Source organism: Haliotis cracherodii, unplaced genomic scaffold (assembly GCF_022045235.1).
Source record: "Haliotis cracherodii isolate W230 unplaced genomic scaffold, xgHalCrac1.p SCAF_8, whole genome shotgun sequence".
NCBI lineage: Eukaryota > Metazoa > Mollusca > Gastropoda > Lepetellida > Haliotidae > Haliotis > Haliotis cracherodii.
In genome coordinates this window covers 36,610,237-36,627,027 of record NW_027266341.1, presented here as the reverse complement: position 1 = coordinate 36,627,027, position 16,791 = coordinate 36,610,237, and the positions used below count along the sequence as shown (strand labels likewise).

At 39.0% G+C, this 16,791-nt stretch overlaps 1 protein-coding gene across 1 annotated transcript in view; it reads right to left on the bottom strand.

Annotated features, from left to right (window-relative positions):
* Window positions 1-3,471: 3,471 nt before the first annotated feature.
* Window positions 3,472-16,791, bottom strand: part of LOC139450447 (protein draper-like) — a 110,606-nt gene continuing 97,286 nt past the window's right edge. Inside the window, exons 11-13 of the mRNA XM_071232155.1 lie at window positions 13,460-13,597; window positions 4,006-4,138; window positions 3,472-3,808 (exon numbers count right to left, since the gene is read on the bottom strand). Of these exons, the coding sequence (XP_071088256.1) occupies window positions 3,472-3,808; window positions 4,006-4,138; window positions 13,460-13,597 (608 nt within the window). The remainder of the gene's footprint in view (window positions 3,809-4,005; window positions 4,139-13,459; window positions 13,598-16,791) is intronic.

The window sequence follows — 16,791 nt, the reverse complement described above, 5'->3', positions numbered from 1 at the left end:
TCAACTTAATCGGACATGGTCATGCCGTAGTACACAAATGGGGATAAAGGTCATCAGGTAAAAAACACACGACTTCCTGCTTGTGTTAGGTAAAAGTTATCATGATATGATTATACATTATAAAGGCATAGGCTATTTGAGTATGTTATCTGTTTAAAACCTTGAACGGATGTATATTACAGCATTATGTGGTTTGGTCTAAATGGCTGTCGCAGAGTACAAGTATACTTCCGTGGGACAATAGCAATACTTAACAATACCTCTTCTAATATTACTGAAAGTCTGTACAATTTCGTTGTAACCAAACCCGCTCACTTAAACAATACAACTAATATACAATATAGTGAGTAAATGTATGTTCTTATTTCTTTTTCAAATGTGTGGCCATAGTTATACTCGAAGTATCAATGTTGTTTAAAGGTGTGGTTTGTGTTAAAAACTGAATAGGAAAAATAAAGAACTTACATCATGTATGAAGATTGTTAATGATTCACCTATGATATGGATAATCACTTTACAGCAATGCAGCCTAATATATTTTCAGTATATTATGTACTATAATACGCGTGATAATCGTTTTCTATCAAATTGAATGGTACAGGACATGTTTGTGCCTCTCAAACTTGTGAGGGAAATCTGATCCTTGACACGCTTGTCTCATTGGCGATATATACATCAATGCACAAATATACTATTCGCTATTTTGGCATGTCCTTTATGGTCCCATATGTTTTCTGGGGTACAACTGACTTGACTTTGTACATGTTTGTCACTGGTGCCACCAGTGGGGAAGGGTCGGCTTACCTTTTCGCGAACACGTGGTATGATCTTTATTTGATAGTGATTCAAAAACACGTGTGTGTATGTTGTCGGTATTGCACATTCGACTGCTTTTAGCAGAAATTTCTTACGATCATGGTCGGGGATTCTGATAGCGACTGTGACGTAATAATTCCTGCGTCACAATGAGCGGTGTGATGTTACAATAATCACGCGAGGTGCACAACTAAACATTGCAAGCTTTAGTGACTCTTCTATAGGAGTGCCTGCTAAATTCTGGCTTGTGACGTAGCTGTGCTACACATTTTCTATGCGTATTTGGTGGCACTTTATAGTGCTTTTTCATTTATTGATCATCATATCATCATGACTGATTATATTATTTGTTATTGGTTTATTATTTTGACGCCACAACGTTGACAGTCTGTCATCTGCACAACCGCCATGTTAGACGACCGGGAAGTTGTTTACACTTCCGTGTTTGCCTACACAGGCGATTCCCACAGGTCGAGTGTCTCTGTCATTACAAAAAGATCCTATTGGCCTGTATCGGAACAGATGAGAACTATTAACAGGGATCGTCAGGTAGCTGGGGTGATCAATCAAACATGACTATTTACAAAACATCTTGAAAAACTCATACACGTTTACATCGTCCCTATAAAAGGGTGTGTACTTCATATTTAAATTGTGAAAATTTGAAAACCCATGAACACAACATTAGTGACGGACATAATTAAGGGGTAATTGTACACGGATCTGTTTACCTGTGTTAGCTTAATCAATCCCGAAGTGAGTCAGGCCAGTGGGGTGTATTCTATAAAAAAATGCGTGTGTAGGAATGGTGCTAAGAAGCCAGGAATCATAATTAGTGCTTATCAAGGATCCAGGATTCTGGCACGCTAAAGTCAGCTAACTCTGCATAGAGCATTGCGGTCCTCAGACAACTGGTATCCATCCCATCTCCCTCGTTGCTGCTGTAATATTCACACATTGTCTGTGTTGTTATAGTCGTGGGGACAAAACGCAATATACTGATACACTCACTGTTTATTTGGATGAATACCACTGAAACTGAAACTATAGATCTATCTATATTCTAATGACTATAAATGCAATTAAATAAACATGATATATGTATACATGTATATGTGAGTGTGCACCCTTTGTGCATACATCCATTACCATGGCCTCGCTAATTAATTGAAGCTGTTGTATTACGACTGTACATCGTAGCTGCGCAAAGAACTTTCGTTTCTGTGTCCACCAATCATGTAACGAATCTCGAGAGCAGCACTTTCATAACATGGATAGATGTGACACGATAGGTGCAGTTACATTGGTAACTTTTGACAGACAGTGTTGTTGTGTAATAAGGATTCCAAACATTCCGAGGTGATTAAAGTAGTCCTCTTCGCAGGGTGTGGCTTAATGTTTTTACATTTCTTGGGAAATGTAAAACAATAACAAGTGACCAATTAAGCTTTTCAGAATGCAGAAATAAGAATGAACACAACGGAAATTAAATTATGTGTAATGCATGCATTGAATCAAACGACTCACATAAGCCAAAGTCGACTGGCTAATCTCATCATATGATTCTCAAATAATGCCTTCACATTGCTTTTTAATGCAAAAAGCAATGTTAAGGCGTGTATTTCGGGGCGGTCGGGTAGCCTAGTGAGTTATCGTTCGCTCGTCACGCCGAAGACTCGGGTTCGATTCCCGACATGTGTGAAGCCCATTTCTGGTGTTCCCCGCCGTGATATTGCTAAAAGCGGCGTTAAAACCATACTCACTCACTCATACATGCATTTCTATTGCATATGGGGCACGGGACATGTGTCAGGGTTCCATTACATTCTATTTACCACATCACATGTATACATATTTATGGGGAATTCTACAAATCAACCCATGCCTGTAGAATAGAATGTTATTGTCAATGTTTATAGAACACACAATTTGGCTACGTGCGTAATGTCACCATATCATAATGGCTTTAGTATCAGGGGCATTACACGAGATGTTCAAATCTATTCGTATGTAAAGTTAGTGAAATAGAGACTGTGAATCCACAAATGTCAGTATTATGATAAAGTTCCAACTTGATGTCATCGCAACTATATACATAATCTTGACAACAAATCTTAACCCTATAACTTTCAATTAATTGATATATAAAAAAAACCCATTGCACTTTGGGTCGGATGACCCCTATGCAAAATGTCTGTCAAGCCGAAATACAAACATGGAATCATATGCCAATATTACAAAGAAACTTGCTAGCATAACGACATGAAGATACATGAATATCTTGTGTACATGTCAATAATCCATGTAAGCGAAGGTAATGTCGTTCATACACTGTATGTCAATCAATTGGAAGAAATACTGGACCTGTTTCAAATAGTTATCGGGCGGTCGGGTAGCCTAGTAGTTAAAGCGTTCGCTCGTCACGCCGAAGACCCGGGTTCGATTCCCGACATGGGTACAATGTGTGAAGCCCATTTCTGGTGTCCCCCACCATGATATTGCTGGAAAATTGCTAATAGCGGCGTAAAATCATACTCATTCACTCACTCAAACAGTTATCTTCTCCCAGCTTGGATAAATTCCTTGTCGACAATACCAAACGTCCCAGATGAAGTGTTAGTTAGAGAGTGAACTTGTAAGGTAGCGTCACTAGAGTTAGGCAATCTTGCCGAATTCACTATATTCACCAATAATGTCACGTGATGTGCTGTCAAGTGTTTCATACGTCCGTGGTTCTGTTGGCTCGTATATATCCCGATCTGTCGTTTCAGTCACTTCACCAGATGCCCCACCCTCCAGATCTGGCTTCTCCGTCTTGAGTGTGCAATATGTCTCTCCTGGTCCCTGGATTTCACGTGACATGGCACTGAGTCCATCGTATGTTTGTTCTTCAAGTTGAGTTTCGTCGTTGTCTCTTGATTGTTTTGTTTGAACCTTTGACAGATGACTTGTGTTGTAGTAATCATGGAAATCAGATTCCTGCAGTGATGGTCTGAAAAATAGGAATATTTGAAACATAAGTAATAAAATCTTCTTCACGTTAAAACAATGCTCTAAAAACCAATCCATATGATGAGTAGCAAATAGTTTTATTACATTACTTGCTATGTTTTTGAATCAAAGTAATATCATCATGTGTACTGGATATGTAATGAATTGTTGAATATGATTGGACCAGACATCAAGTACCTTCGTCTCCTTCTCCAGATAAAAACACCAACGGCAGCCCCTGCAACTACCAAGACAACAATTGTTGTCACTGTCACTGCAGGTATAAGTATTTCCTCACCCCCGACTGGGTTGTTTTGCTGAGGTAAAGATGCTGGAAAAGAAGTTATACTTGTAATGTCGTAATGAACAATTGGTTAATGGCAAAAAATATACAATGCCATCACAAGTTTGAATATGATCACTTTTGAGGATACTATTTATTCGTTTGATTAAAGCACAATCACATCTGTCACAGCACTTATATTCTGTCTTATATTCAATCACTTTGTGAACGGTTGCAGCACATAATCCCTTCTCGAAGACACCTTCTGAACCTCCTGACGCATTCAAATCGTTACATTTAGAAGACCAATCAAGTGTGTACGTATTTAACGTAGATGTTTCGAACGTACATTTGGCGGAAGTTATTAGTGATGAGGCTTTGAGCCAAATAATTTCAGAGGGGTGAAAGAGTGAATCCACTTTTAAAGATCATGCACCAAAATTGAGACACGATACAATAATGTAGGCAGATATCCTGCAAGCATTATTCAAACTGACATCCCCAGAGCAAATGACGCGACCTTTGTATTGTATGCATGACGTTATAAAGATCTAAAGATTGAAAACCTAGCATTTTGATAAGTTAGACATGTCGTGAAAGTACATGAAAGAGTATCACCAAAAGCCATGCCATGTTGATGTTACTGAGTGAGTGAGTGAGTGAGTTGGGTTTAACGTCGCTTTTAACAGTATTCCAGTTATATCGCGGCGTTGTTGATGTTACTGAATTTTACAATACCCTCTCAATATTGTGATAAATTGACACATTTTCTGTAAATAATGTAACAACTGAACTGTAACTTAACAAGGTTAATGAAGTAAGATCAGTATTTGAAATCACTAAACAGGCGGGTTTGCGAAAGATGTGCTTCTAAATAAATATCGTCTTTCGCAGTAACTCGATCATCAGCAAAAAACACCGGCTGTCCAATCAGAATGCGGCATTATAATATGTCAAGGTAGAATATTGTGGAAACACCTTTACTTTTCTTTCTTTTTTATTTTAAGGTCCTCTGCAAAAGAAATTTGAGCTAGTAACATATAGGTTCCTTTCTGTTTTACACCAAGATTTACGTGTATCACATCCACTGTACCTCCGTACCTCAGTATGCTGACGTTACATCACGACATGCACGGTGTTCACCGTGGGTCTCACCATCTTCAGAATTGACTCATTGGCAGTATATCCAAAGAAGTGTTTTTTGTGCAACATTTTAACACTTCTTTGGGCAGCGTGGATGAGACACTAAGGATTACCGTCATGGAGACAACTTTAATTTAATATTCACAGTACATGTTAGTTTTCAGTTAAATTTAACAGAATAGAATTTGAGTCAGGTTTTCAACAATCTAGGTTTAAGTAAATACATAGTAAACGTACCGTGAAGTGATTGCTAAATTGCTTGCTTAAGAACGTTCTAGACTGCATTATTTCAGCAACGATGAGCACAATTAAGGTTTATCATTGTAATAGCTAGATTTACCAATACAATAATATATCCAAAATATACTCACCCTAATATGTAGTGTAGTGGTCAAAATTTCATCGTTTTCTTTTAGCTTCTAAAAGGGTATATTCATTTTTCGTTTCTTTGCAATTTGTAATATTCCTATTCCGTTTTAAGTTCTAAAATTTGTATTAACTGGTCTTAAGCCACTACCCTTCTAAATATATAACAAGGGGAGGTAAATGCTCTGGAGTCAGTTTTTCAAGCCATGTGGTAGCCAGAAGGCACATGTCCAAGTCACCAAGCACCAAGTCAAATTTATGGTCTGAAACAATGGTAAGCCAGTTTCACAATGTCACACCAAGCCTCAAACAATTCATGTAAATGCAATGTCACATTACATATATAATAATGCTAAACTTTAAGTAATTCTCTAGTGTTAGGACTGATAATTGTTTCACCTGTGTGTGTTAGTTCTTCTATAGAAGCTCACCTTGCCTTACTTGCCCATGAAGTTCAAATGTGAGCCTAGTCCTCTTGAAGTTAATTATTGTTTAATATGTATAGACATTTAATTGTTTGTTTTGTTAAGCACTGAGACAGCTTCTCATCTGTTTCAGTCAATCTGTATGTGCAAAAGAGCAAAAGAAAATAGATAAGAAAGAATGAAAGAAACCAAAATAAAGAATTAAGAACACAAGAGACTTGGTTATAACAGCATTGACATTGTTCGACATTACTTTGGATAGTGAAGAACACGTTGAAGATATGAACATTGAACAAAGAACAAGAAAAATGACTGAAAGAGGTTTAACACATGCAAAGGAAACAACAAGTAAAAGAGTAGACAGTGTTTATAGGCAGCTATTGAGGCATTATGATCAAATTAAACCTGAAATGGCAGCTAGATCTCTGACGAAAGACTTGGTTGAACAGATACGTATCAAGTATGCAAAATGGCTTAAACTATATGGTGGTCTGTTTGAAGCTCGTGGTGATTACACTAGGCTGTTAACGGCATCGGAATGTTTTGACTTTGAAGATGAATGTAGGTCACAAGATGTTACCTTAATAGCTTTAAAGTCCAAGTTTGAACATTTCTTCATGGTGCATGGCTCTGTACAACGAGATATTGATAGTGCTAGCAAGACAAGTGTTATTTCATCAAAGAAGAGGTCTGTTGGCCCTCAAGGCACATGTTCAGCGCGGTCAAGTATGTCATCTGCCCAGCTACGGGAAATGCAGACACAGGTTGAGTTACAAGCCAAAGTAAATGCACTTAAGGAGAAGCGGAAGCTTGATGTAGAGAAGCAGAAGCTTGACATGGCCAAATTAAACCTGAAGATGAAGGAAGAGGAGCTGGAACTGAAGACTCAGATGGAAATATCCGAGGCCAAGTGTAGAGTTCTTCGGGATTTTAACTATGATCAGTTTGAATTTGGGAGTGATGCCGAGGAACGACAATCCCAACAGCTCAGTGACACTAGCTTACCTCTCATTTCAACAGAAAAGGATCGATCTGCTGGAATGACTGCAGGAAAGTCACAAGATAATAAGCAGCCTGGTAAGAAGATGCAAACCTTTCATAAGCCATCAAACAGCTATACTGATGGTCAAGCTAATGCCAGCTCTGGTGATGCAGGTGTGATATATTCTGTGGTGCAGCAGCTACGTAAACCTCCACCTGACATTCAAAGGTTTTCTGGAGATCCACTTGAGTACCAGAGATTCAAGAGACAATTCCAGATAAAAATTGTGGATAATTCTGATTCAGTTGATGAGAAGATGAGCTATTTAGAACAATTTACCACTGGGGAAGCTCTCAAAATTGTTAAGGGAGCTAGTTACTTGGATGCAAGGAGAGGTTATAGAGCAGCTTGGGCAGAGTTGGAAGAACGGTATGGCAATGATGAGGTTGTGGCTTCTGCTTTAGTGAAACGTGCTCTCAGTTGGCCTCAAATCAAGATAGATAATCCAAGATCTATTGATGAATATGCGATCTTCTTACAGGAATGTTTAAATGCTGTGAGTACAATCACTGCTGTCAAAATCCTTGAATATCCTGATAATCTGAGGAAGTTAGTCATGAAATTGCCCTATTTTTACCATGAAAAGTGGAGAAATCTTGTCCTCCATGTTCGAGATTCTGGAAGATTGGTTGATTTTCAGGACCTTGTCGACTTTGTTAAGCGTGAGGCTAAGAAAGCAGTAGACCCCATGTTTGGAAGAGATGCCTTGAAAACTGAAGAAAAGAGTAAACCATCACCCCGAAGACCACCAACTACATCACTAAAACCATCATTCAGTACCGATGTGGTAGGAGCTGTAAAACCTAAGGATTCTCTGAAGCCACATTCAGTTATGAGAGCCACGGTTCCTGTCAAAGCACAGGCTGAACACATTCCATGTATTTATTGTGATGATCTGTCCCATTCGGTTGGTCACTGCCAAAAGATTATTTTAAGGCCTCACATTGAGAGACTATCTTTCCTGCGATCGAAGGGCCTGTGTTTCAGGTGCTTGAATAACGGACACATCAGCAAGGGTTGTGCCCAGAGGGCTGTTTGCTCACATTGTAGTGGCAATCATCAGTCCATTCTTCATGTTGACCGGAATACAGACATGAAAGTCATCAGTGCCTGTGCTGGACTCTCCAACATTCTTGGTACCGATAAGGAGGCCGGTAACTATGAAACTACTCTTGCTATCATACCTGTTAAAATAGCCTGTAGAAATGGCATTACAGTTGAGTCAACTTATGCCTTTTTGGATCCAGGGAGCACTGTGTCGTTCTGCTCAGAAACCCTGATCAACCGGCTTGGATGTAGTGGGAAGAAGATGGAAATCACCATTGACACAATGGGACAGCCGCACACATCTGTAGTTCAAGCAGTAAATGGCCTCCAAGTATATGATCTTGAGTTGAAGAATACTGTATCCTTACCAACTATATACGCTAGGGAGCACATACCAGTATCCAACAAGTACATACCTACATCCTTGGATGCATCACATTGGCCTCATCTAGCTGACATCAAAGTGCCAGAAAGTGATGCCAAGGTCGAGCTTTTGATTGGAGCCAATGTACCAGATGCATATTCTCCAATTGAGATTCGAACTGGTCCTCAAGGTAGTCCACATGCCTCAAGAACTCAATTGGGTTGGGTTCTATGGAATGTCATGCGAATAAAAAGGACCGAAGAAGGAAGTAGTTTCCCATCTGAGAACTGAGATTGCTTTGATCAAGAATGCAGAAGAAGTGAATGGTCTTGACATGATGGTGAAAGAAAGTATGAACTTTGATTTTCCAGAGAGAAACATTGATGACAAAAAAGAAATGTCACAAGAAGATAAAGAGTTCATCAGTGTGGTATCAAAGTCCATTAACAAGCAAGAAGATCACTATGAAATAAAGTTGCCATTCAAAAAAGATGATGTTGTAATGCCTGACGATTCGAAACAAGCTTTGCAAAGGCTAAATAGTCTGTAAAGGAAGTTAACCAAACACAAGAAATTCCATGAAGATTACAAGGTTTTCATTAAAGATATACTTGACAAAGGGTACGCTGAGAAGGTACCAGTCAGTGAAATTCAAGGTCTCCCAGGCAAGGTGTGGCACATCCCACATCATGGAGTATACCACCCACGTAAACCTGAGAAGATTAGAGTGGTCTTCGATTGCACAGCTAGCTACCAGGGTGTTTCTCTGAATAGTTTGTTACTGCAAGGTCCGAACCTCAACAGCAACTTAATTGGAATACTGATGAGATTCCGCCAAGAAATCATTGCTATGATGGGAGATATACAAGCTATGTATTACCAAGTGAGAGTGCCAAGGAAGGACTGTGACTTTTTGAGATTCTACTGGTGGCCAGATGGTGATTATACACAGGAGCCACAAGTGTACAGAATGCTTGTCCACCTTTTTGGAGCTGTATCGTCTTCAAGCTGTGCTACCTTTGCCCTGCAGCAAGCAGCGAAAGATCATCAGAATGAGTATGATCCTCACATCATAGACATGATAAAGGACAACTTTTATGTGGATGATTGTCTTGCTTCTGTTCCGGATGAAACACAGGCTATTTGTGTTGTCAAAGAAGTCACAGACTTATGCCACAGATGTGGATTTAAACTTACAAAGTGGATAAGCAATAGCCACACTGTGATGAAAGCTATTCCATCAGAAGAAAGGGCGAAAGATGTGAAACAACTGAACCTTGACTGTGAAAGTCTCCCAAGTGAAAGAGCTTTGGGAGTGTTCTGGTTTGTAGAATCTGACACACTTGGATTCCAAATCCAAAGTAAATCTAAACCAAACACGAAACGAGGGATCCTATCGATTGTTAGTAGCATATATGACCCTTTGGGCTTCATAGCCCCATTTGTGCTCCAAGCCAAGCAATTATTGCAATGTCTTCAGATGAAACAATATGGATGGGATCAAGAAATAGATGCTGTTTCACATAGAAAGTGGCAGCAGTGGCAAGAGAACTTACCTAGACTTGAGGAAATTCGGGTTCCACGATCTTACAAGCCAAAGGACTTTGGCAAGGTTGCATCATGCCAGCTACATCTGTTCTCCGATGCCAGTAATGTTGGTTATGGAGTAGTAGCTTATCTCCGCCTCTTGAATGAACGTAATGAGGTGCATTGCGTCTTGGTTATGGCAAAGTCTAGAGTTGCCCCATTGAAGAAGATAACCATACCTAGAATGGAACTAACAGCAGCTGCACTTGCTGTACGACTGTCTGGAGTGATCACTCAAGAGCTTCAGTACTGCTTAAGTGACACCGTATTTTGGACAGACAGTATGTCTGTCTTGAGATACATTGCAAACACAACATCACGTTTTTAAACATTTGTGGCCAACCGCATTGCTGTAATACGGGAAGCTACAGCTGTACATCAGTGGAGATTTGTTGACACAAAATCAAATCCTGCAGACTATGCATCAAGGGGTGTGAATGTTTGCAATCAAAGGCAGATGAACTTTTGGTTCGAAGGACCAAGCTTTCTTTGGCAGTCTGAAATTCATTGGCCAAGTACTTCTTTGGAGAAAGATCCGGAAGTGAAACAGTCTGTGAACTATGCTACAGTACAGTTAGACAATGACATTTTCGACAGATTAATAAACCACTATTCTAGCTGGAGAAAGCTGAAAAGGGCAGTTGGATGGATCATTCTGATTGTGAGAAAGCTTCGACAGAATATTTCTCATCACAAAGATGAACAAAATGGTGACTTTGAGAATCACCAGATGTCAACTGATGTGCTTCAGCATGCTGAAAAAGTACTTATTCAAAACTGTCAGAATCGACACTTCCAAAAGGACCTTGAAATCTTAAGTGAAAAGGGTTTTTCACTGTCTGATAAGACAGTAAGAAAGGCCAGTGCTTTATACAAGCTTGATCCATTTCTTCAAAATGATGTTATCCGAGTTGACGGACGCCTTGAGAAATCCAAAATCAACTATGAATCAAAGCATCCAATAGTTTTGCCAAAGAACTGTCAGTTGTCTAATCTTCTAGTGAATGATGCTCATAAGGCAGTTGGACACCTTGGAAAGAATGCCATTTTGGCCCATCTGCGAAAGAAATTCTGGTTAATTGGAGCCAGATCTATTATCAAATCACAGCTTGCTAAATGTGTCATTTGTCGTAGATATCAAGCGCCTGTTGGTCAACAAAAAATGGCAGATCTTCCAGAGGATCGCCTGAAGTCAGATATGCCCCCTTTCTCTAGTGTTGGTATCGACTACTTTGGTCCATTTCAAGTAAAACGTGGAAGAAGCTATGTCAAAAGATATGGTGTACTTTTCACCTGTATGGCTATTCGGGCTATTCATCTTGAAGTAGCTAGCTCTTTGGACACTGACTCATGCATAAATGCCATCAGACGGTTTATTGCCAGGCGTGGTCCACCAAAGATTATCCGATCTGACAATGGCACCAATTTAGTTGGCAGTAAACGAGAGCTTCGTGAAGCACTCTCCACCTTCAATCAATCCAAGTTAAGTTCAACATTGGTAAATGAAGGGATCGAATGGCGCTTCAATCCTCCATCAGCTTCACACTATGGTGGCGTTTGGGAAAGGATGGTACGCACTGTTCGGAAAATCATGTACTCACTTATGCATGAACAGGTTTTGAAGTTGGATGATGAATCTCTCAACACACTCTTCTGTGAAATCGAAGCCATTGTCAATGGAAGGCCCCTTACAGATGTACCTTGTAGTCCAAATGATTTAACACCTCTGACACCAAACCATCTTCTTTATTTGAGATCAGGAGGGAGGATGCCGCCCGGGACATTTTCCAAGGATGAAGTGTACTGCAAGCGTCGGTGGAGACAGGTACAATATCTAGCAGATGTTTTCTGGAAAAGATGGAGTAGAGAATATCTTCCCTTATTGCAGGAAAGACAGAAGTGGAACACCAGCAAGAAAAACCTTCAAGTTGGAAATATTGTACTTGTTATGGACAATATGCCGCGCAATGCATGGGCACTTGGTCGTGTTATTGAAGTGTTCAGAGACAGAAGAGACTTAGTGAGAACTGTGAAAGTTAAAACCGCTACTTCTGAACTATTGCGACCTATCGACAAACTGTGTGTTATTCTGAGTACTAGTGACTGAAGGTGAACTGTGTAATGTGAAATATTACAAAACAACATCAAAAGAGACTAAAAAACATTAGCTGTATCTGACAGAGACAGTGTTACATTTTAGTTAAAGCAAGGATGTTTGTTTGTATGTTATATTGACAAAGTGATTTATCTTAGTTTAATTCATAAGAAAGATATATTTTGCCCCTAAGGTACCACTTTTAGTAATTATTTCACTTACATTCTACAATTAGGAGGCCGGTGTGTAGTGGTCAAAATTTCATCGTTTTCTTTTAGCTTCTAAAAGGGTATATTCATTTTTCGTTTCTTTGCAATTTGTAATATTCCTATTCCGTTTTAAGTTCTAAAATTTGTATTAACTGGTCTTAAGCCACTACCCTTCTAAATATATAACAAGGGGAGGTAAATGCTCTGGAGTCAGTTTTTCAAGCCATGTGGTAGCCAGAAGGCACATGTCCAAGTCACCAAGCACCAAGTCAAATTTATGGTCTGAAACAATGGTAAGCCAGTTTCACAATGTCACACCAAGCCTCAAACAATTCATGTAAATGCAATGTCACATTACATATATAATAATGCTAAACTTTAAGTAATTCTCTAGTGTTAGGACTGATAATTGTTTCACCTGTGTGTGTTAGTTCTTCTATAGAAGCTCACCTTGCCTTACTTGCCCATGAAGTTCAAATGTGAGCCTAGTCCTCTTGAAGTTAATTATTGTTTAATATGTATAGACATTTAATTGTTTGTTTTGTTAAGCACTGAGACAGCTTCTCATCTGTTTCAGTCAATCTGTATGTGCAAAAGAGCAAAAGAAAATAGATAAGAAAGAATGAAAGAAACCAAAATAAAGAATTAAGAACACAAGAGACTTGGTTATAACATGTAGATACCTAACATGTGTGTTAATGAACCTGACAGTTGGTACTTGCAATCTGTGATGCTGACCTTTATGCATGTATCCTTCAACACAGCCTGAACATGTATTACACATCCTCGATGCTTGAGAATATGTATGGTCATCATGGCTATCAAAACATATGTTCTGATTAAACCAATGGTGTTATTACCTGTACAGTCAACACAGTCAGAGGGACACTTGCTGACATACTGTTACATGTGTAATTACCAGCGCATAGTCCACACTCCTCTGTACATTCGGACCCAAAATGGCCTGGAATGCACACTAGAATATGAACAAAGGAAAACGGAACCTATTGAATTCGAATCTGAACATACATTTATAAACCGTTATTGGCTATGAGGAAAGTATTTTCTTATCAACGCAATGGTTTCATTACCTGTGCAATCGTCCAGTGTCCACCCTGTCTCACATCTTTTATCACAGTGCCCTGTTGAGTTACAGGAAGACTTCCCCACACAGTGTCTGGATGCACATGTCTTGTCACAGCTAACTCCGTAATGTTGGCTGTCACAGGCTAACAACCAAAACGAGGAATATTTTATGATCAGAAAAGAGATGGGTGAGGAGAAATTGGAAAGCGAAAGGAGAGCAACCAAAAGTAAAACTTAATATACAACATGTTTATTTTATGAACAATAGTAATAATAAGCATGTGGAAAGAAAAACAACTGTATTCGCCAGTGACGGCAATGACTGTATTCGAAGATAAATAGAGGTAGTATACGTATGGTAACTTCAGGAATGAAATCATCTCGTAGGTTTTTAAGGAACGTTGTACTCATTTCACAGTTAAATGATCAACAGTTACTGTTATAATCTGGTGTACCAACAACGTATATGATCACGTCTGCTAGACGCATCATCGTGCTCAATATCAGACGCCTGATCCTCAACTGAGGGATGTGTTGCAATTCCTGACGTATTGCCTGTGTCAATTCCTGGCTCTTACCCTTTGTCCCAACTGATGCCATAGATGTTCGATTGGAATCAGGCCTGAGAAGGCCAAGGCAGTGAATCATTGTCGTTATGGAGATGGTCAGATGGTCATTTCGGGGTAGGTGGGGTTGGGCATTTTCGTCCTTGAAGACAGGACAAGTGCATTGTTATCAAACGAGGCAAAGCAAAACCGTTAAGTATGGCATCCTGGTACCTTTGCCTGAGCCAACAACACATGCCAATGTTTCCTTGATGTTGTGCTGATGATAAGATATTCATCTTTGCCTACAGACACCAGTCCTTCCATCAATGTGGTGCAACAAAACCGACTCTAGTCAGACCAATAAATCCTCCTTCGTGACCTCAAGTTCCAGTGTGCTCTAGCCTGACATCAGTCGAAAGTGTCCCGCATCTGTTAGGGTGAAAGGGTGGACGCTTTACTCGTCTTCTGATATCCTGCTGCTGTCAGTAGACTCCTGACTGGTGCTAAGGTACACTCTGTTGGGGGTATGTCAGTGATGACAAAGAACACAGCAAGTTGAAATTGGCATCCGTTGTGTCTGGCGTACAAGGACCCTGACACTCTGGCACGAGTCTTCCGTGGACATCCTGATCTCGACAAGTCCCTCACAAGTCCAGTAAACGTGCGTTTTCTAATGAGTCGACTGATTAAAGAGTGATTAGCGTTCAACACCGTGGCAATAGCTCAACATGACATTCCAGGTTGATGATTTTATGGAATAGTATACTTTTCAATCATTTCAAAGACAGACTTTCAAATCGGTGGAACTTTCATTCAAAATTAATAGCAGTAAAGAACCTTCTGTCATCAAACAGTAATTTCTCTTCAGGTGGGCATACGGCTCGCATAAACCCACCCACAATGTTGGACAGATAAGGTGGCCATCATCCTACATGTGGATTATGTATCAACAAACAGAGTACCATTAGAAAATCTCAATTATACTTCAATGTTGGTGGTATATATAATCTCCACGGAACCTCAGACGTTCCAATACAGTGCAAAACATTTCATAAGGCATATTTTCTTTAAGCCATAAGCTCAAGTTACGTGGGGATTTCATCATCTACTGACCGCCGTGTGTTGATGTTTGTCTTAGAGCTAGGGAGCACTTATATTCAAAAAGTAACCACCAACAAATAAAAGAACTTTATGTAGTAACATTTGGTATCTTAAGAATTCTCATTTAATTAAAAAAATGAAATGATTTTAAACACACACACACGCGCGTATATTTGGAATTGGCATGCATTAAGGCAAACTATCATAAGAAATGGTAACAAAGCATGCGATAGGTACCGAGAACCTTTGGTAAAATCACAATGGAACATCACTGGAGCTTTACCCTCTGACAGCTGAAGCAAGACTGAGGAGAACTGGGTTCATCGAACTTTCAGTGACCAACCCTTTTGTATATATACACTTTATTCAGATGTATTGTAGGCCATAGGCCCATGATACAATGGTTACAGTGTGGTAATGGGAGTTGGAGATCCCTACAGACTTTGCCTTAGATTCATAGCTTTTAGAATATACATGGCTAGTTTCTTAACAGTAAATGGGTTGGTAGATGACATTAAAATATTGTACTTATGTCTTGTCGGGAACTCATAATAATGCAAGGATATATATTCTGACCTCAAAACTTGATAACAATCACAAATTAAAATAAAGTGATACTCATCTTCGATATAACCATGTTTACAAACAGTACAAACTCTTTCTTCTCTAGGTTCCTTGTTATGTCTACCTGATTCAATTCTTAGATGATGAGAACTACATCTGAAACGTGCCATAATACTTCTAAATTTATCACATGATAGCCTTGTAATATACATTTCAACACCAAATGTTTGCTTATACAAAGAATAATAATATGATTTCGAGCTTTCACGTATAGCTAAATGCCAGTCTTGTTGGTACGATAATTTTAGCCTCACAAAAAAATCCTTTATGAACAAAGGTATATTTGCAAAACACTGTTGATCCCATATAAAAACAAATCCTGCTGACACAATTATGTGTCTAATTTTGGAAACCCAGTTTACTTTACCATTACTTACAGCTTGCAGTTGCATATTATAGCATTTCTTTACATATCTAGATTCTGGCATTTTCAAAATTTTGCACCAATATTTAACAACTCTTTTATAAGCATAAATGTATGGAGGATATCGGCCACATTCACCTCTTATAACGTGATTTGAGGTGGAGACCTTAACACCTAAAAAGCGCTTACAAGCCATCATGTGGATACTTTCAATATCATTACAAATTTCAGGACTCAGACCCCATATTTCTGCTCCATATAGCAAAATTGTGCTAATTTTGGTATCAAATATTTTAAAAAATAAATCAAAGGGTATGGGCTTAAAGTTGGACAGAGATTTCAGTATGCCACATAGTACTTTCTTAGCTTGTAGTGCTGCAACCTTAACATGTTTACCCTATGATAAAGTTCTTGTAAAAGATAAACCTAAATATTTGTACGAGGTTACACACTCAAGACTGAAACCATCAAAGTTCCATTTCTCATACTTTGATAAAACACCACCTTTTTTAAAAACAATGACTTTAGTTTTTTCCAGATTAACACACAAATGGTAAGTATCTGAAGACCATAAACAGTGTCAGAAAGCAAAACAACATCATGTGCAAATAATAACAAAAATAGTTGAATAAGTTCAGGATGAAGCTGTATGCCTGTTGAACAAGATAATTCTATATCCATTGCCAACTCATATATAAGC